The 24151-nt window shown below is 43.5% G+C and overlaps 2 protein-coding genes across 7 annotated transcripts in view; one reads left to right on the top strand and one right to left on the bottom strand.

Moving 5' to 3' along the window:
• The window catches only part of LOC109268695 (ATP-dependent DNA helicase Q1-like), a 65044-nt gene extending 63056 nt beyond the window's left edge, over window positions 1–1988 (bottom strand). For 4 of the 6 annotated variants that reach the window (XM_019452169.1, XM_019452167.2, XM_019452168.2 and 1 more), the window contains exon 1: window positions 1867–1988. In XM_019452169.1, coding sequence (XP_019307714.1) covers window positions 1867–1973 — 107 coding nt within the window. In that variant the 5' untranslated portion in view covers window positions 1974–1988. Of the gene's footprint in view, window positions 1–1802 lie in introns of all 6 variants that reach the window. The other 2 variants (XR_008419753.1, XR_002080738.2) reach the window with 2 other exon arrangements.
• A 5205-nt stretch (window positions 1989–7193) lies between these two features.
• LOC109268697 (uncharacterized) lies at window positions 7194–10425 on the top strand. The gene is made up of 2 exons (XM_019452170.2): window positions 7194–7960; window positions 8813–10425. The coding sequence occupies exons 1-2, from the start codon at window positions 7198–7200 to the stop codon at window positions 9061–9063; spliced, it is 1014 nt and encodes a 337-aa protein (XP_019307715.1). The 5' UTR covers window positions 7194–7197; the 3' UTR covers window positions 9064–10425.
• Window positions 10426–24151: the final 13726 nt, after the last annotated feature.

Below are 24151 nucleotides of genomic sequence, written 5' to 3'. Positions count from 1 at the left end.
TCCTCCCACTCTTCTCACCTGGAATCACTATGGAAATAAAGTTGCCCTTTTCTCAAAGCCATGCAAGGTAAAGCTGGACAACTGAATATAAACTTCAGAGAAACCACCAAAACAGCTCATGTGAGGCCAGTCGTTGTGTCTGTTGTTCTGTGGTCACGCAGCAAGATACCAGACACATTCAAACTGCAAACCAGGAAAATCTGTCAACTGCCACTCTTGCCCTCACTCCATCTGAAGATGCTTTGAACCCAATATTTATAAATTTTCTCAACTGGCTGCCCTCCAAACTCAGTGAATTTATAATTTCCTTGAACTATTAACCTTTGTTTCTCTTTCGTTTCCACAGAAATCTCTCTTATTAAATTACTTGACTGCTCACATCATAAAAGGCCTAATTGGGGTGGAAGTTCATCCGCAACACTGCCTCCTAAAATAAAACATCCTCACGTTCATCCAGTCCTAAGTCATCATGAGGATGTGACTGTTCATACATCATGTTATGCTTATGTAAATAACTTTTTAAAAATTGCAAATCATTTGATTTATTTAGTTGGTTAAATCTTGACACCTGGGAATCTGCTCTGGGGATTTTTTTCAGTCTTTGGCTATGGTTCTCCTTAAGTCATCATATATACTTCTTTAATATGTTGTCTACTCCTAAGGGTTCTTAAATGCCTGCCAGCAGCCACTCATATGCCAAATGGTATCCATCAGGATCAGATTACCAGAGGAAATAAACAATAAACACATAAATGATGAAGACGGTGACTACATGGCCCTCAGGCTGATTATTCAACGAATGGCAAAAACAAATATGTGGTTCTTCAGACTGGGTACATGAGAAAATAATCAAAAGGGGGGAATTGTTAAAATAAAAAACCAACAGAGATGAGCCTTGAAACTTCCCTGGCAGACAAACCAGTTTTGTCATACAAAGCTTAATTTAGCTTATTTTGTAAGACTAACTTCACCTGGATAATTACTTGTTTACTCCCGTGGAAATCATAAGCACAACTTAAACTGTTTCCCAAAGTTGATATGAGGTAACAACTAACCAATTCCCTATCACTTAAGAAAATGTAAATATTCTTATCAGTGTTAAAGAAAAAAAAAAAAAATCCTTAGACTTCTTTCTCCCCAAGCTGCTTTGTAACAACATAGCCCTGCGCCTAATTCTGTTTTGGCTTGAGTGCTCCTGGTTCCCCAGCTGTTCTTTGGTGGATGCTCAACAAACTTTACTAATTGCTACATCAATGATTCATTGGTTTTCTGCTATTTCTGAACTTTGACAGCAGCCACAGTAAATGTTGTATGGGGTCACAGCCAATCATTTATGTTGGAGTAAATACCCTTGAGGTACTACAGGCTAAATCAGAAACACACCCCTCCTCTCCCCACCAACTGCTTCTTAAAGACAACAGCAATCCTCCACTATGCCTGCGTGGTCCCTGTACCGTTCACAATAAATGGTGGTTGCCAATAAACAGACTTTGGAAACCAAACTTCCTGCATGGGAAAGGTTGGAGATAAAAAGGAGTAGAAAGTCCAAGGTGCCCCTAAAGGCCCGAGTTCCACTAGAGATGGGCGAGGATTAACGCCCTTTTCTCTCCTGCCAGTATATTGGTGAAAGGAAGTGATCCGCGATAGACCGCCCTCGCCCTCAGTAAGGAGAAAGAAAGATTTGCCCTTTCAAAGCGGAATCACCCCAGATCCTCTCCCACCCATCCACCCTCCACCCCTTCCACCCTCCAGCCCCTCCACCCGCACCCCCACCCCCACCCCCTGCTTCTTAGGTCTCCGACCTCAAAGAGCCCAGCTCAGGAACAGTAGGCTTTCAGCCGCTCTCCAAACAAAACCTCCCCCTACCAAGCTTCCCTTTTTCTCCAGCTGGGAGCATTCGCCCTCCGGTTTGGTCTCCTCAACCAATTGCAAGTAACACTCTTCTCTAATTGGTGAAGGGGTGTGGCCACCATGTGTATCACCGAACAAGACTATGGATGATTGGTTGCTATTGAGAGGGTTTCGCCAATGGGAAGCAGTCTTGAAGCTCTTGTAGGGGGGCTCGAGTGTTCTGTAGATGCTCGGGCTGTACCCTTGGCTGCCTACCGGGTTTTTTTAATTAATTTATTTTTTTTTTATTTTTATTTATTTTTATTTATTTATTTATTATTTTTTTTCCGCGTTGCTTCGTCCCCTGGGCTCTTGCAGGGTGCTATCGCCGCTGCCCTCACCGCTGGAGCCATGATCTCCTTAACGGACACCCAGAGTAAGCACTCGCCCGGGTATCCCCGCCTGGAGCCTCACACGCCCCGTTGCCCGAGCTCGTCTCGCTCGCCCGCCCCGCTCTGCCCGGGTCAATGAATGAAGCTCCGTGTTGGGGGCGGCGGCCTGCGGGACTGAGCCAGGGATGCGGGACTGGGAGGGCTGCCTTGAGGGGTCAGGGGCTGGACTTGCAGTGGCAGACCTGGCCTGGGAGGCGGGTCGGCGGGGTCTGGGGAGAAGTCCGATCTGGAGTGGGGGGAAGCCTTTGCTGAGCGTCTGTCTTGCACCAGGGTCTCGCCGCTCTCACCCCAGTGAGATGGACGCTTTGTTCCTGCAGATGGCCACAAGAGAAAGTTTGATGTACAATGTCCGCGGTTCATCCTTGGGGACGTTTCTGCAAACTTGGACTCCTCTACAAGTTACAGGCCCGTTGTTTGGGAGGCGGTATTTTAAATGTCACCAGTTATCGGGTTTTGGCTTTCTTTCTTTCTTTCTTTCTTTCTTTCTTTCTTTCTTTTTTTTTTTTCTCTTAATATGCTTATACTTTAATATTTTTACTATTTCGCCGTTTGCCACCTCTGGAAAGAAACTTCAAAAAATTTCTTTAAACGATTTCACTTTTCTACCACCTAATGTTTCCGCAGTAGTAAAAAGCCACATTGTGTTCAGTTATACAGTGCCTTTCCTCAATGTTGTATATTGTGCTTTGTGGCTTATTTTATTATTTTAGAATCTCTTTCTGCCTGACAACAGTTCTCCACGCCTTTCTTATCTCTAAGGTTAGAATTGCTGTTTTCCTTTTGTAAGGGTTAAATTGTAGTGTAGGGCTAATGTTTAGCTTAAAAAATAACAGCTTTGTGTTGACACTAAAGGTTAAGAGATAACAGCCTTGCTTTGCTCTGGTAAACTATGCCTCATACCCTTGTAAATTAGGCTTCACCAATTAAGGAAACAAAAGTTCAAAGAAAAGAGCATCAGAGGCAGGGTCAAGGAGATCCACTGGTTGCAACTTAGAGGCAGAAAGTCTAAAGTAAACACCTCATTAGGCAACTGTTAACTCATCTGGAACCTGTTTCTTTGTTTTGTTCCCAGGTGATGATAAAACGATGTGATTGGTTATAAAAACTCTGTCCCCCGGCTGTTCGGGGCCCGCACTCTTATCAAGAGTGTTGGTCCCGATCGGTCGGCCTTGCCTCTCATTGTAATAAACTTTGTTGTGACTGTCACTGGTGCCCGTAGCATTCTGTTTCAGGAGTCGTGTGGATGCAACATTTGGTGCGTTGGCCGGGAAAGTTAAAGGTCTGAAACAGGGCCCTTTCCTTGGATTGTTCCGTGGGAAAGTTAAAGGTCTGAAACAGGGCCCTTTCCTCGGATTGTTCCGCCAGAAAGTTAAAGGTCTGAAACAGGGCCCTTTCTGCGGATTGCTCTGCCGACCCCTGGGAAGAAGCTCGGGATTGGGAGAGGTAAGGAATTCTTGGGGCGCGCCATTTGGATGACTCAGGAGGGTCTGCTGGACGCGGCTATAGACCCAGAGTCAGGGATCCTACCGGGACGCTGGTGGACCCCATTTGGTTTGGTTTTTGTCAAGAAGGATCCTATTTTCAGGTGGCTGCCACGGCCTACTGGCCTAGAGATCTCAAACTTGTGTTTTCTTCATGTCTTAATTGTCTTCTTCCTGTTGACTGTCTGTGCGTCCTTGTCAGTTCTGCCTATCTTTGTCATGGGTCAAAATCAGAGTACCCCCACCCCTCTGAGTCTCATACTAACCCATTTCCAGGACTATAAGAGAGCTACCTCAGTTTTCAGCCTCCACGTTAAGAAGCCAGTCCTTCGAATTCTCTGCGAGGTGGAATGGACCAGCTTTCAGGTGGAATGGCCTCCACAGGGGACCTTTGACCTTACATTGGTATATAAGTTTCATGATATTGTCTTTTCTAGGCACGAAGACCAAATCCCATATATTGGGGCATGGAGGACCCTCATTGAAAACCCTCCTGATTGGTTAAAACTTCTCCTTCCCCTTCCCCCTTGCCTCCCTAAAGTACAGGCTTTACCACTCAAAGGCAGCCCATCTGGAGCTCAAAATAAGAATCTTGACGGGACTAAGCGGCTGCCCCCTCTATCACCTGCACCGGAGGAAGAAGAAGAAACTTACCACCCGCCACCCTATAGTTCTCGCCCAAAAAAATACGGGTCAAGATGCTTCAGATCAGGAGGCAAACCCGAGTCGGGACATTCTCCTGAGCTTGTCTCACACCCAGTCAAGGACTCCCTTCCACCCCCCTCCCGCTGCCCTACCCCTTTGTCCGGGGTCACCCCTGCAGGGTGATATCCAACCCTTTATGACTTATGTACCCTTCTCCACTAGTGGCCTTTATAATTGGAAGCTTCAAAACCCCTCGTTCTCAGAGAAACCCCAAATATTAATTTCTCTTCTTGAAACTATATTTGTGACCCAGCAGCTCTTGCAGGTTCTCTCCACCACTGAGGAGCGAGATAAGATCTGTCGTGAGGCCCAAAAATTAGTGATGGGGCCAAACGGGCAACCCACCGAGGATCCTGCTGTGCTGGAGGAAGTTTTTCCTTCCTCGAATCCTGAGAATTGGGACCCAAACACTCCTCACGGTAGGCGATCATTAACCCTATTTCGCCAGACTCTACTGGGAGGTCTCCGAGCGGCCGCCCGCCGGCCCACAAACATGTCTAAGGTAACAGAAGTAATTCAGGGAGCTGAGGAAAGCCCCTCAGCCTTCTTAGAAAGGCTCATGGAGGCGTACCGCACCTTTACCCCTATTGACCCTGAGGCACCTGAAAATAAAAGGGCATTAAATCTGGCTTTTGTCTCACAGGCAGCCCCAGACATTCGGAAAAAATTACAAAAATTAGATGGGTTTAAAAGAAAAAATTTATCTAAGTTAGTTAAAATAGCCTGAAAAGTTTTCAACAATAGGAATTCTCAGAAAAAAAGACAGACAAAAAAAAAAAATTAAGCAGGGTGGTGGCAGCCGTCCTGGATGCCCGTGAGGGAAGAGGACCCAGAACGCCCAAAGAATTCTGGTCTGGACAAAAGAAAAAAGATAAACAAAGGGTTAAAGTGTCACTAAGAAAAAAATCAGTGTGCATATTGCAAACAAGAGGGACACTGGAAAAAGGATTGCCCCAACTTAGTCCAATGCAAAACTTGGCCACCCCAGGTATCTGTGATGGGAGTCGATTTCAACTGACGGGGCCGCGGCTCAGTGGCCCCTTCTGAGCCGTTGGTTACTGTTAATATAGGGGGCCAACCTAAGACCTTCTTGGTGGACACTGGGGCAACATTTTCAGTTCTAAAACAAGATCCGGGCCCCACCAGGCCAGGGGCAACCCTGGTGCAAGGAGGAACTGGGTCCCAGACTTGTAAATGGACCACTGACCAACAAGTAGATTTAGGCCGTAAAACTGTTACACATTCTTTCCTAATCATGCCTGAATGCCTCTACCGTGGATTACTAGAGACCTACTGCATAAACTAACAGCTTCTTTGAAATTCACTGAAGGGGGTATGCATATTAAAGTCGGCCAGGATGGCCCAACAACAATAATGGTGACTGTGCCACTTGGGGAAGAGGGCCTGCTCACTCCAGTGCCTAATAAAAATGTCCATGCGGTCAATCCCCTCCTTAAAAGCCTCCAAGCGGATTTCCCCCATGTGTGGGCTGAAACCAATCCACCTGGGCTGGCAATTTATCAAGCTCCCATAATAGTAGAACTTAAGGCATCCGCGCTTCTGGTAAGAGGAAAACAATATCCCATGTCCCGGGAGGCTAGGCGGGGAATCACTATTCACATCAAGCGTTTGCGCGACTCTGGCATTTTGATCCCATGCAAGTCGCCATGGAATACTCTACTTCGTCCTGTCCGGAAGCCTAACTCATCCGATTTCTGGCCAGTTCAAGACCTAAGAGCAGTAAACGCCAGGGTAATGGACATTCATCCCACTGTACCCAACCCTTATACTCTTCTTAGTCTGCTTCCCTCTTCTCAGGTGTATTATACAGTTCTGGACTTAAAAGATGCCTTCTTTGCCATCCCGCTGGCCCCACAAAGCCAGCCGCTATTTGCATTTGAATGGACTAATCCTAAAGAGGAAAAAGCCGGACAGCTCACCTGGACATGACTTCCCCAAGGATTTAAAAATTCTCGTACTCTTTTTAATGAAGCCCTGCACCAAGATTTAGAGCCATTTCGGATCTTCAACCCACAGGTAACTCTACTGCAATATGTTGATGATATCTTGTTGGCAGCCCCTTCTCATCTGAAATGCCTGAGTGCCACCAAAGAACTCTTGAGTCTTCTACAAAAACTGGGGTACCGAGTGTCAGCCAGAAAAACACGGATCTGTCGTACTACAGTGACCTATTTAGGTTACAGCCTTAAAAAAGGTAAGCACTATCTTGGTGAACAAAGAATTCGGCCTATACTCGATATTCCTCAGCCTAGAACTCGCAAACAAGTCCGCGAGTTCCTTGGGGCAACAAGCTACTGCAGACTGTAGATACCTGGTTTTGCTAAACTGGAGGCCCCTTTATAAGCCACTCGCAAAGGATCTCCAGAGTCCTTCACGTGGGGGGAGACTCAAACTAAAGCCTTACAAGATGCTCTCATAACCCCACCAGCCTTGGCTTTGTCAGATCCCACCAAGCCATTCCATTTGTTTGTAGCCGAAAAAGGGGTAGCCAAGGAAGTTCTGACTCAGCGCCTAAGACCTTGGCACTGACCGGTGGCTTATTTATCCAAACGGCTGGGTCCAGTTGCTTCCGGATGGCCCCCATGCATTTGACAAATTGCCGCCACTGTGCTTCTAGTTAAAGATACAGACAAACTAACCTTAGGGCACGCATTGTCTATCACGGGGCCCCATGAAGTAAAAACTTTACTGCGGGCTCCCCCAGAGTGATGGCTGTCAAATGCTTAGATTACCCAAAATCAAGCATTGCTACTCGACCAGCCCCGAATACGTTTTTGTGCTCCCACAACCTTAAACCCAGCCACTTTGCTGCCCGAAGGACAGAATCCCCCTGTACACCCTTGCCCAGAAACCTTGGCTCTGATCTTACGGACATTCCTTTACATGACCCTGATATCAGCATGTTTTCAGACGGCAGTAGTTTTGTGTTTCAAGGGCAAAGGTATGCCGGTGCTGCGGTGACGACAGACCGTAAAGTTTTATGGCAACAGACCCTTCCCCCAGGAACTTCAGCCCAATGCGCAGAGCTCATCGCACTAACAAAAGCCCTAAAACTCAGAAGAAACAAGTCAGTTAACATTTATACGGACAGCCGCTATGCTTTTGCAACCACGCATGTACACGGATCCATTTATCAAGAGTGCGGTCTCCTCACAGCAGAAGGCAAGGCCATCAAAAATAAAGCTAAAATTTTAGATCTTCTAGCAGCCATCTGGGAACCTGTGAGGCTGGCAATCATTCACTGCCCGGGACATCAGAAAGGCGACTCCCTACAGGCAATCGGAAACCGCCTGGCTGATACAGCAGCCCGAGAAGCTGTGCCAACTAAAAGTAAAAGTGCCTTAGAGCTACCGATCTTGACAGAGCCCCTGCTTCCACTGGAGCCCAGTTACACTCCTAAAGATTTGGAGTGGATTTCCAGAAAAGGGGGAAGTAAGATGCCGGGACAAAAGTGGTTTCAAGATCCTGAAGGTAAGATACTCTTACCCGCGGCACTCGGGAGGCACATGGTGGGTCAGCTCCACCAAGGGACTCATCTGGGAAAAACGAGGATGGCAGAATTAGTGCGGAGAAAGTTCAGGGCACAAGGGCTGCGAAAAGAGATTGAAGAGATGGTTGAAAGGTGTGTAAGTTGTGCCCAAGTAAATCAGGGTGCAAATAGGAAGGTTTCAGAAACTAAAAGAGATAGAGGAATTGAGCCAGGCCGCTTTTGGGAAATAGATTTTCCTGAGATTAAACCAGGGAAATACAGATATAAATACTTGCTTGTTCTTGTAGACACCTTCTCCAGGTGGGTCGAGGCGTTCCCCACCAAATCAAAAATGGCTCAGGCGACAGTTAAGAAATTATTAAATAAAATAATTCCTAGATTCGGGCTGCCTTTGAACATAGGATCAGACAATGGCCCGGCCTTCACGGCGCAGGTGTCCCAGGGTCTAGCCTAGGCATTGGGAATAGATTAGAAATTACATTGTGCATATAGGCCCCGGAGCTCGGGTCAAGTAGAAAGGATGAATCGGACCCTAAAAGAGACCTTAACCAAATTGTCCCTTGAGACAGGCGAAAATAGGGTTGATGTCCTGCCTTTTGCCCTTTTGCGAGCGCGTTGTACTCCATTTGTCAAGGAATTTTCCCCTTATGAAATTTTATTTGGCAGACCTCTACCTATCCTGCCGAGGCTAGGAGACGACATAATGGAACAGTTGGAATGGGACCATTTGCTGGCTTCGCTCATGGCCCTGCAACATGTACAGAAGGAAATAACCAGGGCCTTGAGAGAAGCCTTCGCTCATCCTCCTGTTCTTCCCCACCCCTTTCAACCAGGAGACTTAGTCTGGGTCAAAAGGCATGAGCCTAAAACCCTGGAGCCGCACTGGAAAGGACCACACACCGTGAATCTGACTACGCACACGGCCGTCAAGGTAGATGGTGTCCGAACCTGGATTCATCACTCTCAGGTTAAGAAAAACTGCGTGAAGGCAGGAGCAACCCAGACTGATACAGAACCAGATAACAAACAGCAACAGGAGTTTCAAAGGCACCCAGAAGATCCTTTAAAGCTAAGACTGATGTGAGCATAATAATTTTTTGGGTTTGTATGGTGTTAAGTGTGGGGGACTGTATGGAATTGCATCCCCTATCTTTTTGGCCATACAAATGGGAACTCAGGGACACTGTCACGAGGAAGGTGATAGCATCTAATACCTCTTCCACTGTGCCTTGTTTTTTTTTGTTGTTGTTGTTTGTTTGTTTGTTTGATTTATGCGACTTGGTGGGGGACTCATGGGGCACTTTAGTTACTAATTATAAACAGCCAACGGGCTTTGCTCCTCTGGTCCCTGAAAACCCCTATATGGTTACCTATGGATGTGGACACAGGGATCAAGAACAAAAATTGGCTAACATACCAGGGTAAAAAGGGCAGCACCAGTCCTCATTCCACTCCTAGTGGGACTGGGAATTGCGGGATCCACAGCTATTGGAACTGCTGGACTCATTGTGGGGGACCAAAACTTCAAAACTGTAAGCAAGTAGACCGAGACCTAGGCTACTTGGAAACTTCAATTTCTTGGCTAGAACACCAAGTAAACTCTTTAGCCAAGGTTGTATTACAAAACAGAAGAGGGCTTGATTTACTCTTCATGAAGGAAGGGGGCCTCTGCGTGGCCCTCGGAGAAACGTGCTGTTTTTATGCAAACAATTCCAGAGTAATCTGAGACACTCTCAGTTTGGTCAGGGATAATCTTAGGACCAGGGAACGTGCCAGGGAGGCCAGCAATAATTGGTATCAGAGTTTATTCTCTTGGTCCCCCTGGCTCACATCACTGCTTACAGCTATAGCTGGGCCACTGCTGTTGTTACTTCTCGGGTTAACTATTGGCCTGTGCCTTATCAATTGGTTAGTACAATATGTCAAGAAGCGAGTTAGTAAAATAAAAATTATGATGTTCAGGTCCAATTATATCCCCTTAGTTCCTAATGATGAATCAAGGGATTGATTCACTGACAAGAAAAGGGGGAAATATAAGGGTTAAATTGTAGTGTAGGGCTAATGCTTAGCTTAAAAAATAACAGCTTTGTGTTGACACTAAAGGTTAAGAGATAACAGCCTTGCTTTGCTCTGGTAAACTACGCCTCATACCCTTGTAAATTAGGCTTCACCAATTAAGGAAACAAAAGTTCAAAGAAAAGAGCATCAGAGACAGGGTCAAGGAGATCCACTGGTTGCAACTTAGAGGCAGAAAGTCTAAAGTAAACACCTCATTAGGCAACTGTTAACTCATCTGGAACCTGTTTCTTTGTTTTGTTCCCAGGTGATGATAAAACGATGTGATTGGTTATAAAAACTCTGTCCCCCGGCTGTTCGGGGCCCGCACTCTTATCAAGAGTGTTGGTCCCGATCGGTCGGCCTTGCCTCTCATTGTAATAAACTTTGTTGTGACTGTCACTGGTGCCCGTAGCATTCTGTTTCAGGAGTCGTGTGGATACAACACTTTCTTTCATAACACTCCTACTTCTCTACCACTTTGTCAATCTTAAGTATTTACATATCTGCCCAACCTTGTTGGTCCTATATTTTTTAATGGTCATAATAGTCTTTTTGTCTCACTTCGCTTTATCTGCCATCCTCTCGGTTTCTTACTTTGCTTAATTTCCTTTGATTTTCAAAATTTTAAGTATTAAAAAGTCCTTTGAAAACAGAACTTCATTTAAAATGCCCTATTTTAAAGTGGAGTCTTAAGATTTGGGTTCAAGTCATAGCTGGCTTGAACTTAACAGAGCTTCTAATATCTCCTATATACACTACGACCCCAATCAGGCTTTCTTCATTTAATAAAACATATTTAACCTGAAAAAAAAAAATCCCATAGGAAGCAGTGTGACATAATGGTTAAACACAGGGACTGTTAAAATGCTTAACCAGAAGCATGACTCCAGGCAAGTTATTTCTCTAAACCTCAACTTTCTCCATCCCTAAAACGATGTAATGAAATACCTATCTTGCAATAGTACTGGGGGGATTTAATTCTATAAGGCATGTAAATCACCTCAGAGATAATTCATGACAAATTCTCAGTACATAGTATATTTCCATATAATTTCCTTTCTAATGAACAAACATCTCAAAATTTTTATGTAATCATTAATATAATTTGTGAATAGATAGAAATTAGTCATATTCAAATAACTCAGCTGCCAGTGATTAAACCCTAACCACTAAATAGTTATATAATGGAATTTATTCTTTTGTCCATATTTTTCTCTAGGAAATTATGTCTGACAGGTAAAGTTATTTTGGTCAATTCTCTTAAGGAATTTAAACATGGAAATATTAGCCAAACATTTTCATAGGATTTTGTCTCTTTGGAATATACTTCTCAGTATATTTACAAACAGATAACTGAATTCTTTTAGGAGAATTTGCAAGAAAAAGATAGTTGAAATGGAAGGCAGTAGTTAACTAAATTGAGGAGGTGGAGGATGTAGAAAAGGTATATGATAGAAGTATTCAACTCATCAGAATATTTTACAAGGCTTCAACATTTTTAAATAGCTGTGCCCTTGATTTTGGCTTTGTGGAGCCAAGGCCAAAAGTTAAATAACAGATCAGAAATCATTAATAGTGTATTTCAAACTGGGTTTCCAAAAATATGTGGAGGAACCATAGAATAATGGAGTCCTAAGAGCCAGCTAAGACCAACAAGGCAGAGAAGAGACTTTAGGACCAGTTATACAAAGAGGAAAGGGACACAGTTGAACAGAGAGGATGGGAAGACAGTACCTAAGGTTGGGGGAAGAGGGAACTGGCCAGTATAAATGTTTGGAGGCAAGTCCCAGCAAGCATATGTGGTGAGTGTCATGTATGGGAGACACACAGAACAAATTAAGTCAGCTGTAGACAGTCTATAACAAGAGCTAACAAGGAGTCAGACTATAGGTAGGCCAGTCTCCAGCCCAACAGCATGGGTCAACATTGAATGCTACTGTTGGCCTCTCCAGAAAGAGAAGTAGGAATTTTAGTTTCCATTTTCTCCTTGTACTTTAAGGAAATGTTGGTTGCATTCCTGGTTGTTTTGGACACACAGACTCGTCCTCCTGTAATGAATCTGAGTGTTCAAAGGTATGATGCTCCTCTCTATTGTACTAAGGGATAAAGTGAAGCCTGGAGCAGAGAAGACTATTGGATCCAAATTTGAATTGTATTTAAGAGCTGAGTTCTGCTTGGGCTCAATTTATATCCTTAGGATTTATTATTGCTTTATTTTAATATTCATTTTTGAGAGAGAGAGTGCAGGTCGGGGAGGGGCAGAGAGGGAAGGAGAGACAGAATCTGAGGCAGGCTCCAGGCTCCAATCCATCAGCACAGAGCCTGTTGCAGGGCTCGAACTCATGAACTGCAAGATTAAGACCTCAGCTAAAGTCAGACACTCAATCGACTAAGCCACCCAGGTGCCCCTATGTTCTTAGGATTTCACTGCTTATCTTCCATTTTCCTCTCTTCCCCCTGAACATCACTTGAGATGCTGAATTCCACTTAAGCCAGGTGAGGGAATGGTTAGATGTGGAAGTAGAAGTTATTACAGAATGATTTCAGAAAGACTACTATGCTTTGGGTTAGCTGCCTGCCACAGCCCTGACTCCCTAGATTAAGGCACGATATTTTCAATTCTAATCCCATTTGGATTCACAGATGTAAGTGGCCACAATGGAAATATCCTGAAAAGTCTGAATACTGAAGTAGAAACTTCTCAGTGACCATTATGAGCAATCAGTAAAGCCATATTGGCCCTAAACCTTGAAGGAAAAACTGAATTCAGTTTTGCTGAGTAGAGTACAACTTTAATACAGCCCAACTGCAATTAGAAGCTAGGGACTAAGTCGTTCCTGAAACCCACCTGGAGAATTGCTCCCCAAGTCCTCTCTATTCTCCACATTCTGCCACAGAAGATAGTAAAAAGGGGTTGTGCCACACCCTTCTGTAGAAAAAAGGTAGATTTGGGAAATAGTTTGGAGGCATCAAAATTATAAGCAATTTTAGGGTACAATCAAGACCTGGCTGCTTAACCCTACAATAAATTGGACTTCAAAGGCACTCAGCATTGGTAGGGGGAAAAAAAAAATACATGTGCTTGCAAGATGATATATGTTTGATGCTCATGGAAAAGATGAAAAAATAGGTCATCATCATGTAATGAGCTTGTAGGTGTCAGAATGTGTGCTGTTGGAGGAGATAGGGGAAGGGAGATGGAGAGCAATCAGCAAAGCAAAAAAGGGCTGGAAATCAGACTCTTATCCCCACGATCTTCCCTTTGGTTGCAGACAGTGGATGGTCCTCTGGGGGCACAGGTGGACCCCTCCCCCATTTTTTCTCTCTGGGACATCCCTTCAATGCTCTCCCCAACTGGATTTCTGACATTAATCACCTCTCCCATTTTGAAATCAGCCAGTCAGGCTATTGAAGCATTGTTAATGACACCATTGACCAAGGTATCAATCAGGCAAGAGAATTTGAACTTGGCTCAAAAGGGCTCTTGGCCTTCTTTCCCTGAGGTAGAGATCTCCAGGCAGTAAATGAAGTCATCCACAGGGCAGCCAGGTGATCCACCTAACAATGCATTCCATGTGGGAAGTTCCTTTTACCAAGCTCTTTTGTTGTTCTTCATAACATGCAGTGGACACACCAATCTGTCACCTATTAGTTGCAGGATTTCTTATTCTTCAACGCAGGCCACAAAATTGGTAACAGCATCAGGCTAAGGCTCTGGTATATACAAGTTGGTGCAAAAGGGTATAGAGTCCCAGGACTGGAAATAATCTTAAGAAGTCATTTCAAATACCCCCTGCCTCTAAGAGGGTCACCATACCCGCCCACCTCGAAGGCAGTCTTCTTTCCTCTTCCCAAATACAGAAGTAATTTGCCTTTCTCAGACTGTCCATTCCCAGCTATAGTCACACAATGATGTAAAATGCCCCCTGCGTGTTCCAGGTTTTACCTTTAGGAAGCACCTAATCTAAGTTTTCTTATGGAATGTAAATATCTATATTAACTTCTGTCAAAATGCTTACTAAGCAACAAAGCAGTGAATACAAACCAACAAAAAGGCTTGAAAAGAGGAAGAACCAAGAACCATTCAAAGACAGAAGAAGTTAGAGAAGGCTTCCAGGAAGAGGGAGTATGAAGCTGGTTTGGAGAAGAAAGGGGCAGAAAGGAGAAAAAGATGAAGATATGCCAGCCTGATGGAGAAGGGGAAGTGTGTGAGGGATGTTTCAGAGGCCAGAAAATGTGTAGCATGGACAGGAGGCCAGGAAGCAGCTTGAATCAGCTGACGTGGACCATAGGGAGGGACAGAAAAGAACTGAGTAGAAGGAAGTTGACAGTAGAGTCTTGCAAGTAAAACTAGAGTCTGAATGTGACAAGCAGTAGCATGGTGTAGTATTAGGAGTCTTGAAGTGTGAGTCAAAAGACATGGGTTCCAGTCCTGGATCTGCTACCATCTCAGGTACTATAGGTCTTAGTCTTCTCATGTATAAAATAAGACCATTGGACAATAAACACATGAAATGATGCTCAAAATCACTCATCATCAGAGAAATGCAAATTAAAACCACAATGAGCTATCACACCTGTCAGATTGGCTAAAATAGAAAACACAGTAATCAAGAGGTGGTGGTGAGGATGCGGATACTAAGGAACCCCTCAAGCACTATTGGTAGGAATGCAAACTGATGCAGCCACTGTGGAAAACAGTATGGGGGGGGGGTCCTCAAAAAATTAAAATAGAACTACCCTGTGATCCAGTAATTCCACTAGTGGGTATTTACCCAAAGAATACAAAAACACTAATTTGAAAAGATGTACACAGCCCTATGTTTATTGCAGCTTTGCTCACAATAGCCAAATTATGGAAACAGCCCATGTCCATTGATAGATGAATGGATAGAGAAGATGTAGTGTGTACATGTGTGTATGTGTGTGTGTATTTAATGGAATATTATATATAGAATAGAATATTATTCAGCCATAACAAATAATGAGATCTTGCCATTTGCAACAGCATGGATGGATCTAGAGAATATATTGCTAAGTAATTTTTCAGAAAAAGACAAATACCATATATTTTCACACATGTGGAATTTAAGAAACAAACGAATAAAGACAAAAAGACAAACAAAAAAGGAAACCACTTTATTAACTATAGAAAACAAACTGATGGTTACTAGATGGGAGGTGGATGGAGGGGATGGGTGAAGTAGGTGAAAGGGATTAAGAGTACACTTATCTTGTTTATCACTGAGTAATGTATAAAATTGTTAAATCACTGTATTTTACATCTGAAGCTAATACTGCATGTTAACTATATTAGAATTAAAAAAAAAAAAAAGACCATTGGATCAGAAGACCTAGAGAGTCCCTTGTAGTTCCAAAACTCAGTGCTAAGGTACCAGAGACAATACGGACTGCCATAGTTGTTCTTCCACAAATCCATTTAATATTTTTCCCTTATATAAAACAAGTCTAAGTTCCCTTCATCCCTGCGACTGAATTACAACTTGAGTTTATTTACAATGTCAAACACATCAGTGAGAATGAACAGAAGGAAGCTGAAAAGCATTAATGCTGTACAATTAGCCAAAGAAAGGCATCAGACAAGGTAAGGCTCTGGGGTACTTGGTTTGGGAAATGAGCAGGGTAGCTAGTCGTTCATATGTTGACAAACTGTCCTCTTGTTGGCCCAGAAGAGCTTCTGAGGTGTAGTGAAGAAAGCACAGGCTGCTAGAAGGCTGAGAAAAAGACTGTTTGGTAGTTTGGGGGAAATCAAACTACTGAAGTGCAGTATGAAAGAATGTTCATATTTTCACATATGTCTTACAGGGGAAGACGAAATAGACCAAAAAGTCATTAAACGAGGTGGACCAAGGAGAGAGGGTGGTGAGACAGGAAGATCTTGGGCCTGACTCATGGTGTGTTATGAAATTTTTACAAAAGCATAGGGGATCACTGAGAGAGATTGAATATAAGCTAACTAATCGATTGGAAGACTAAGATGACAAGACTGGGTGACGTATAGTGGGATCTATGCTCCTGAGTTGCTCTACATCTCCATCTTACCCATGTCTAGACAAGGGCCATTTCCTCTAAGAATGACCTCCCCCTCTGCACATATGCTTCTTCCAGGAAGCTTTTCAGAACCAACAACCCCCCTAAATGCCCTTCCCTGCACATAGATATTTGGAGGTTGGCCAAGTTATGTACTACTCATTCATTTGCCGACCTGCTGCCACTCATCGTCTACCTCTGGAGATTTGCAGTCTGTCTCTTCTCAGTAGAAGGGCTTCTGGAATAGAAATCATCTTCTTCTCCTTTGTGAGTTTTGTTCCCAGAAATTGTTCATGGTAGAAAAGCACAATCTGAAGAAGACAGTCATCAGATGGCTCCATTCCCCACATCACAGAGTCTACAGTGCATTCCTCCCCACACTAAAGTTATGGAGCGGCAGTTATGGCTCTCCCTGTAAAATGTCATTGTAATTACAAAAAAATGTTTATGGCTCTTTACACCATTCAGGCAAAGCCTCTGTCTGCCCTGATGGGCAGGGATTTTAGATCCTGTTCTCCATAAGGATGTCTAGATAACCCCAGAGGTAGATGTGTTAATGCCTAATTGGTCATTGTTATCGAATCTGTTTCAGACAGTGGGACTGGACAGTCCTGACTGATAAGGGAGGGCAGCAAACAGTTCCGGAGGAGGGCGGCAGGGGATCACTGTAGTGAGCTCTCTTTCTACACTGCCCCCTCTGCCAGTCACTGTTCCTTTGCACAAGGCTCCTAACAGCAGTAGATTCCACAGTCTCTTAGAGTGAACCCCATCAACTTCCCAGCAAAGCAGTGCTTCTCCTAGTCTACCCCTAATCTCTCAGTCCAAAAGTCCCAGTTGCTTCTGCGCTGGCCTCAGGGAAGGCTAAGGTTCTCCTTTTCTTGAGCTTCAACACCTTAAATCCCCTGGTCAGTATTCTCTCTCCCCTCTACTTCTTCTGTCTTCCTCTCCATTTCTGACCTTTCTCTTCTCCATACCAATCACAACTTTCTTATTTATATCCTCTTTTCAAAGCCATGTGACTTAACACACACACACACACACACACACACACACACACACACACACACACTTTTCTAGAACCCTTAACCATTGTAACGAATATCACTTAATTCAGAGTGGGTAAAGCATATCATTCGAACATTCATCACTTTTGCCAGAAAACAGTGCACATAGACCCCAAGGACCTATGACTGGGAGGGCCATACTGGGAGGGATGTAAGTGAAGAAGATGGCACTATTTGTAATTTGTGGCTTTAAAATCAAGGTAAAAGAGGAGCGCCTGAGTGGCTCAGTCGGTTAGGCATCCTACTTCAGCTCAGGGTTTGATGTCATGGTTCTTGAGTTCAAGCCCCATGTTGGGCTCTGTGCTGACAGATCAGAACCTGGAGCCTGCTTCAGATTCTGTGTCTTCCTCACTCTCTGCTCCTCCCCCACTTGTGCTCTGTCTCTCAAAAATAAATAATCATTTAAAAAAAAAGCAAGGTAAAAGAAGACTATTTGTGGTTAAGTGAGATTTTTAAGATTTTAGAATACCTGAAATCTTCATTTCAGACTTTCTTTTAAATGTTTATTTATATTTTGAGAGAGATATGGTGTGAGCAGAGGAGAGGCAGAGAGAGGGAGACAAGATCTTAAGTAGGCTCTGCACTTGCCCATTGAATAATTTTGGAGGTCAGAAACAGAAATGAGGGAAACATCTTTTAAAGGAGATGGAAAGTAGCTGAAGAAATACTTCCTGGATCAAGAGAGTCTGAGGAGGATAGTTCTGGGAAACTGAAGTCTTAAGAGTAGCACTGGATGGCAAACCAAGGAAGGGCTGGTCTTCATTTTCCTGGATATCAAAAGAGGCAACATCAGTTTTCCTGCAGAAGTAGCCTACGTACAAAGCCTGAATTCAGACCCATAGTGTGTACATCAGAATGTGATTTCTATTTATCACGAAACCTACTTTCTGCCCCACATTAGAGCCTCCATAACACCACGCCAAGAGCTATGTGGATCAAGTAAATAAAAACATCCCAACCTACCTCTCCATTTCCACAGACATCATTACACTGGAATGAAGCCAAAATCATTTTGAATGGCTCTTTCTGATACAGACCACAGTTGGCTGGGTCATTAGACAATCTCAGAAAATCCTATACTCCACTCCTTTTTGCTTCTACACTTACCACAACAAAGGTTTAAAGGGCCTTTGCCTGGTGGCATATGTAGCTTGTATAGAGTCAAACCCACACTAGAAAATATACTTTAAAATAAGGGCATTTTTGTTGACAGCTTGAAAATGCATAAATGGACAAGACTGTATACCTGTCCGGCTTGCTTTTGATGACCCAAAGTCAAATCACCACTGATTGACCTGGTGGCTACTGCTGGAATTTCAGGTACAGGTACCTTCAAGAAAAATTCCTGTAGTGTGCTAACTTTAATATTCCAAAACTGAATGAAGACAGTAGAGTCATTTAGTGGCTTAACCTATGGACTTGGAAGAAGATGACTCCTTGAGTATCAAACTCACCAATTACTTAGGAAAACACATGACTGGAGGAAAGAGATGGGATTTAGGTGATAGCTCCCCAGTTTGCCTGTGGAACCAAAGCCCAGGATTTCCCTCCAAATCCAAAGAACCCCAGACTTGTCCCACTCCTAAAGATTTCCATCTCCAAAGTTCTGCAATCAGAAGAAATATTAGGTATATACTCATATTTTTATTTAGTATACTCCTCAAGGTCATTTCTATATTCCTCTGCCCCTAAAAAGAACCTGCCCCTATATTCCAACTTCAATTCTCCCAGACTGTAAAAAGAAGACATCCATTTCTCCAAAATCAGGGTCAACCTCCAAGAGGTGAGGGGTGCAGGGGAAAGACACTCATTAGCAAGTTGCAGGTGGTGTTTCCAGAGTATTTATTATCTGCTGGTTCCAAAGATTCCCTGAGTCTGCACACAGAGCCATTGCTCAGAGGCTGCAAAGTCTGAGACAGACGACACATAACCCAGGCATGAAATCCACCTCCTCCTCCTGAGGAGCTGGAGGCAATCTCAGGGATAGGAGCCACCCTCCTCTTGGGAGAGTCCTCTGGTTCTGAAAAGTGTTGGGGAAGGTACAAAATACAGGGGATATTAGATCAGTGAGGAGCAGGCTCTCCTAAGGAAGAGAAGGGCTCCAAAGGTGTGCAAGCACAGAAGGTCCCAGAACAATGTGTGAGATAGGAGAAAATGAGATCAGGGTTACAGGCTGGGGCAGGTTGGGGAAGAGGGAGGCCCAGAGATGTAATCAGCTGCTGCATGGGGGAAACACTGATGCCAGAACATACGTTGTGGCAAGAATGAACCTCCAGAGATACCGAGTGATTAAAAGTTTTTTAGCAGAGGAGCAGAGGGGGGTGGTCCTCAGTAACACCCTACATTGAGATGTACTGCTACAGGATAAGTGGTCTATTACTAGCATAAAGCAGACTGCAAGGGAAAAGACTAGTGTATGGACTAGTAGGACTCTTCAAGGCAACATTTGGCCATATATCCCTTTGCTGAGAGAAGCCCAACCATCTCAGAAAGTGAAAATTTGAAGTCTTGTTCCATTACCTCTTTCTTTAAGAAAGTAACTTGAGAGTTCACTATCCCCTAGGAGGTCCATATCCTGAAATCTTAGCTCTCAGTCCATATTTTTGGTCTGACTTCATCCTATGTGCACACCTCACTAAAACAAGGGAGCTTGTTTGGAGGTGTGGCAGGGAAGACTGCTCCTGTCTAGCCCAAGAAAAAATTTCTAACAAAAGAAAAGCACTTCTCTGTCTCTCTCTGTCTCTCTGTCTCTCTGTCTCTCTCTCTCTCTCTCTCTCTCTCTCTTATGTAGCTGCAAGAGGGATGGACTTGAAAGGGATAGGGAGGTAGGGACTCCCGTCCAGTCAACTCTGGATGTTGATGCAGTGAGAGATCCCATAACACCTGATGGCAGGGCAGCAGAAAAGGAGGTCTGGAAGGAAGGTCAGAATGACCTCTAAACTAAATGAGTTGGTCATGTTGTGTTTACTGTTGGGAAGTCCTTTACTAAGTTTAACCTCAGCACCTCGAGCTTTAAATGATCTCTTTTCCTCTTATTGGAAAAGGAGAAAAGGAAGACCCTTCTCTTTCATTTAGTACCCCAGAAACTGGTTGTAAAAGCCCCAAGCCACACTATGAAATCTCTGAGCCCCTTATAAACTCAGCACTCCTGGGTATTCTTTGCCAAGTAGAAATTTTGAAGACAAGAAACCCATAAGAGTTTATAGACATCCCTCCTTTAAAACATGCACCCACTAAATATCCTTGGAGGGATCACCCCATAAGAATAACTTAACATAAGCAAATGCTGCAGAACAGCTCACTCCTATTTGTGCCCATACAGAGAGGCCAAATACAAGCTTCTTGCCTTAGATTCACTAAACCTATTTGGAACAGGTTGGGAACTTTCTAATGGTCTGGTCTAAAATGGCCCTAGGAGACTTAAGCCAGGACATCTCTCTGTAGTGACAACTATAGGATCACTGCAGAGAGCAGAGAGCAGGTCTGACCTCCACTGTATCCCCAAACAGTAATGAATGGAAAAAATCTTCTATGCCTGGCTTGCCCCAAACTGTCAACCCCCCTAATAGGATAAGAAATAGCTAAGACCATGATGCAGGATGAATCTCTGAAAGATTCCACTTCTACCCCAGATTGTGAATCCTGTACTCTGTGAAAACTGAGAATGGAGAAAAACTCTCAGAAAAACTGAGAATGGAGACAACCAAAACTGTTGATAAATTATATAAAATCCATTTGGCTCAGAAATATATTATATGAAAATTTTATACAATGTATCTGTTATTCAGGCAGACATGAGATCACTTTTCCTTAACCTGTGCCTCCTTGGAGCTGTGTGGGTGAAGGAAGTCTAACGTTACAAATTCCTTGCAAAGATATCCGAGAATTGAAACTAAAAAAATGACCAATGGTCAGTTTCCTACCGTACTCACCATCACTAGACACAGAGAAACTCAGACCTACCATGCACCTATCAGGAGGCCAGGTGGTCAGCAGTCTTCCCCTGCAGAAACACAGGAGGTGAGGGAAATGAAGTATTATTACTAACTCCTGTAGGCTCTGAGAGCCCTGGAAAGTCTACTCTCATCTGTTAATAGTGGAATCAATTCTATCCCTCAATTGGTTTCAATTTGACTAATTTATTGGAAGTGGGGAGACTATCAGACCAGACACAGTGGATATTTTCCTAATAGGCATGCAGGACTGTTAACCTCTAGGCTCTGTTAAACTGGTTGCTTTAAAAGCATAGAATCTGTCTTCTTTTTTAAGATAGGTTATAGGAGAATCTGTGCTGAGGCACCAGGCCTGGCAAGATGACTCTCTTCCTTGTTCAGTGGCTTGACTCTTCTTTTCTAGGAGAAGCCAGGTCCAATATCCAGAAGGTGAGGGCTGCAGTGTTATTTTACAAATAAGCCCTTCCTATATCAATGACACTTACTATACCAGAAGCTGGTATTAAGTAAAGCAGTAGTGAAACGCATCAAGGGCTTATTGAATATTGATTCCCACTTACATGACAGCAAAATGGCCTAAGAAATCTCTGGATGCTTCAGCCCCTTGATAAACAGGGTGTGTTTTGTTTTATGAATCTGGGATCCAGGCCAGTCACATCTTATAGCTCCACTTACTTTTATTTAATAAAAAGGTATGGCATGAGTGAGGAGGGGGAGTGTGTGGTGTCATGTTGCTTTTCAAGAGGACTTGATCTGTTAGCAAAGCAAGAGGAACAGGAGTTAGATATTCTAAGCCTCTAAACATGTTTCAGAAAGACAAGCATCGTCTACACAGATCAAATTATCTAGGTAACTATTCACGTCTAGCACCTGGGGTTATTATGAATTCAAGCTCTCAGTTGCACTATGAGTGGTGTGGAATAAAGCAAAAAATGCAAATGCAGGCTCTGTCATCAGAGATGCCCTGACTGAAACACATCAGTGAGAATGAACAGAAGGAAGCTGAAAAGCATTAATGCTGTACAATTAGCCAAAGAAAGGCATCAGACAAGGTAAGGCTCTGGGGTACTTGGCTTGGGAAATGAGCAGGGTAGCTGGTCGTTCATATTTTGACGAACTGTCCTCTTGTTGGCCCAGAAGAGCTTCTGAGGAAATGCTGAAAAATGGGCCTCCTGAAGTGAAAATAAAATTTGGAACCACCTCTCAACCCCAACCCACCACCTCCATTTCACTATTCTACCATAATTTGGGTCACTTATGTTCTTAAGGATTTGAAAGAAAAGCAACCATATTACAAATGGGTTTATGATGTGCCTTTGAGCTCAACCTGCTCAGCCTGAGTCACTATGAGGTGCTCTGTAGGTGCCATGCATGGATCTCCTTGCTCAGCAGCCAGCAGATGAAAGAACCAGGTGAAAAATGAGGAAAGGCAAACTCTGAAAATGCCCATGCTCAGAGTCCTGGGGAACATGGGACTGTTTTCTGGTTCCACAAGGGAATTGGAGAGAAAAGGGATGTGCCAAACTGATAGAGGATGAAAACAAACTTTGAGAAGAACCTACCAACCATTAAAGTTGGAAACACTCCCAAGAAGATAGTGATGGCTGTCTTAAAAGGCCAGAAAAACAAAGAAACCAATAAAGGACTAAAGTCAAAGGCATGGAAGACACAGACCAAAAAATTGGAAAAAACCCAAAAAGATTAACTTTGGCTAGAGAAGGGGCTACACAACATAACACCAGCACAAAGTGCAAACTTTTCTACCAGGCACAAGCTGTGAAGTAGGCTTGCTTGACAACTGGGAGACATTTCTGACAGGATTGTGGTGTGTGTGTTTTCAGGGTGGGTCAGGGCTGAGAAGGGAGTTTGGAAAACCATTTCTTTGGGTCAGTCTGGAGGAAGATAGTGGAGAAAGGAAAGCTTGTAAATGTCATTCAGTTGTTTGAAACTCATTATGCTGATCCATCCAATGGGGAAGCACCAGATTGTATCCCCCACTGCAACCTATCCATATAGGTAAGCCCAGAAGTAAGGGCTCCAATAAGCTGGCTTCCTACCCTGGGATCCAGGGAAGGCTTCTGGCCCAATCAGCTTCTACCCCTACTCTCTGCCTCCACCTTCTGTAAGTAATGGTGAATCCAGCAGCTGCTCTTAAGTCAGCTTAGGCACAGAGTTTGATGATATTTTCTGACTTAGGGCAGCCTAATGGATTTCTTTTTCAAAATCCATTATCTGTGATCAAGTCATAGCACCCATGTAATCCTCAGGCTCCTCCCTGATCATCATAGCAATCCCCTGGCCTCCAATGATAATACAAGTGATCATATTGTGACGGGGGAGAATTTTTCCTATTATTTATGTCCTCATAGCTAGGTAGTTAAGGGCTTCTTTCTGAAGTTTGCCCCCAATGCCTACTACTATTTAAGAAGCATTTATTTTCTTCAAGGACATTTTTTTGAAGGGACATGGATCTCATAGAAGTAAAAAAAAAAAAATGCCATCTACAAATGAGTAAATTGAAAAGAGACCAAAGATTGATACAACCATTAATTATTTAAAATTATCTTTTGAGAAGACTCATAGATAAAATCAGGAATGAAAGAGGAGAGAGCACAGCCAACGCCACAGAAATACGAATAATTTTAGGAGAATAGTATGAAAAATTATATGCCAACACACTGGACAATCTGAAATAAATTGACAAATTCTGAGACACACACACTACCAAAACTCAAGCAGGAAGAAATAGAGAATTTGAACAGGCCCATAACCAGCAAAGAAATTGAATACATTTTCAAAAATTTCCCAAAAAATAAGAGTCCTGGGTCAGATGTCTTCCCAGGGAATTCTACCATTTAAAGAAGAGTCAATATCTATTATTCTCTAACTGTTCCAAAAAATAGAAATAGAAGGAAAGAGTCCAAACTCATCCTATGAAGCCAGCATTACCTTGATCCCAAAACCAGACAAAGGCCCCAGTAGAAAGGAGAATTAGACCTATATCCCTAATGTACCTGGATGCAAAAATTCTCAACAAGATACTAGC

This window comes from Panthera pardus, unplaced genomic scaffold (genome assembly GCF_024362965.1).
Source record: "Panthera pardus isolate Hobbes unplaced genomic scaffold, ASM2436296v1 HiC_scaffold_6, whole genome shotgun sequence".
Lineage (NCBI taxonomy): Eukaryota > Metazoa > Chordata > Mammalia > Carnivora > Felidae > Panthera > Panthera pardus.
This window is presented reverse-complemented; position numbering and strand designations above follow the sequence as displayed.

Coding starts and splice junctions, on each gene's coding strand:
- LOC109268697 (XM_019452170.2), top strand. CDS start 7,198: ATGGCTGTCAAATGCTTAGATTACCCAAAATCAAGCATTGCTACTCGA. Junction 7,961..8,812: donor GTGGTTTCAAGATCCTGAAG/GTAAGATACTCT, acceptor CCTTTCAACCAG/GAGACTTAGTCTGGGTCAAA.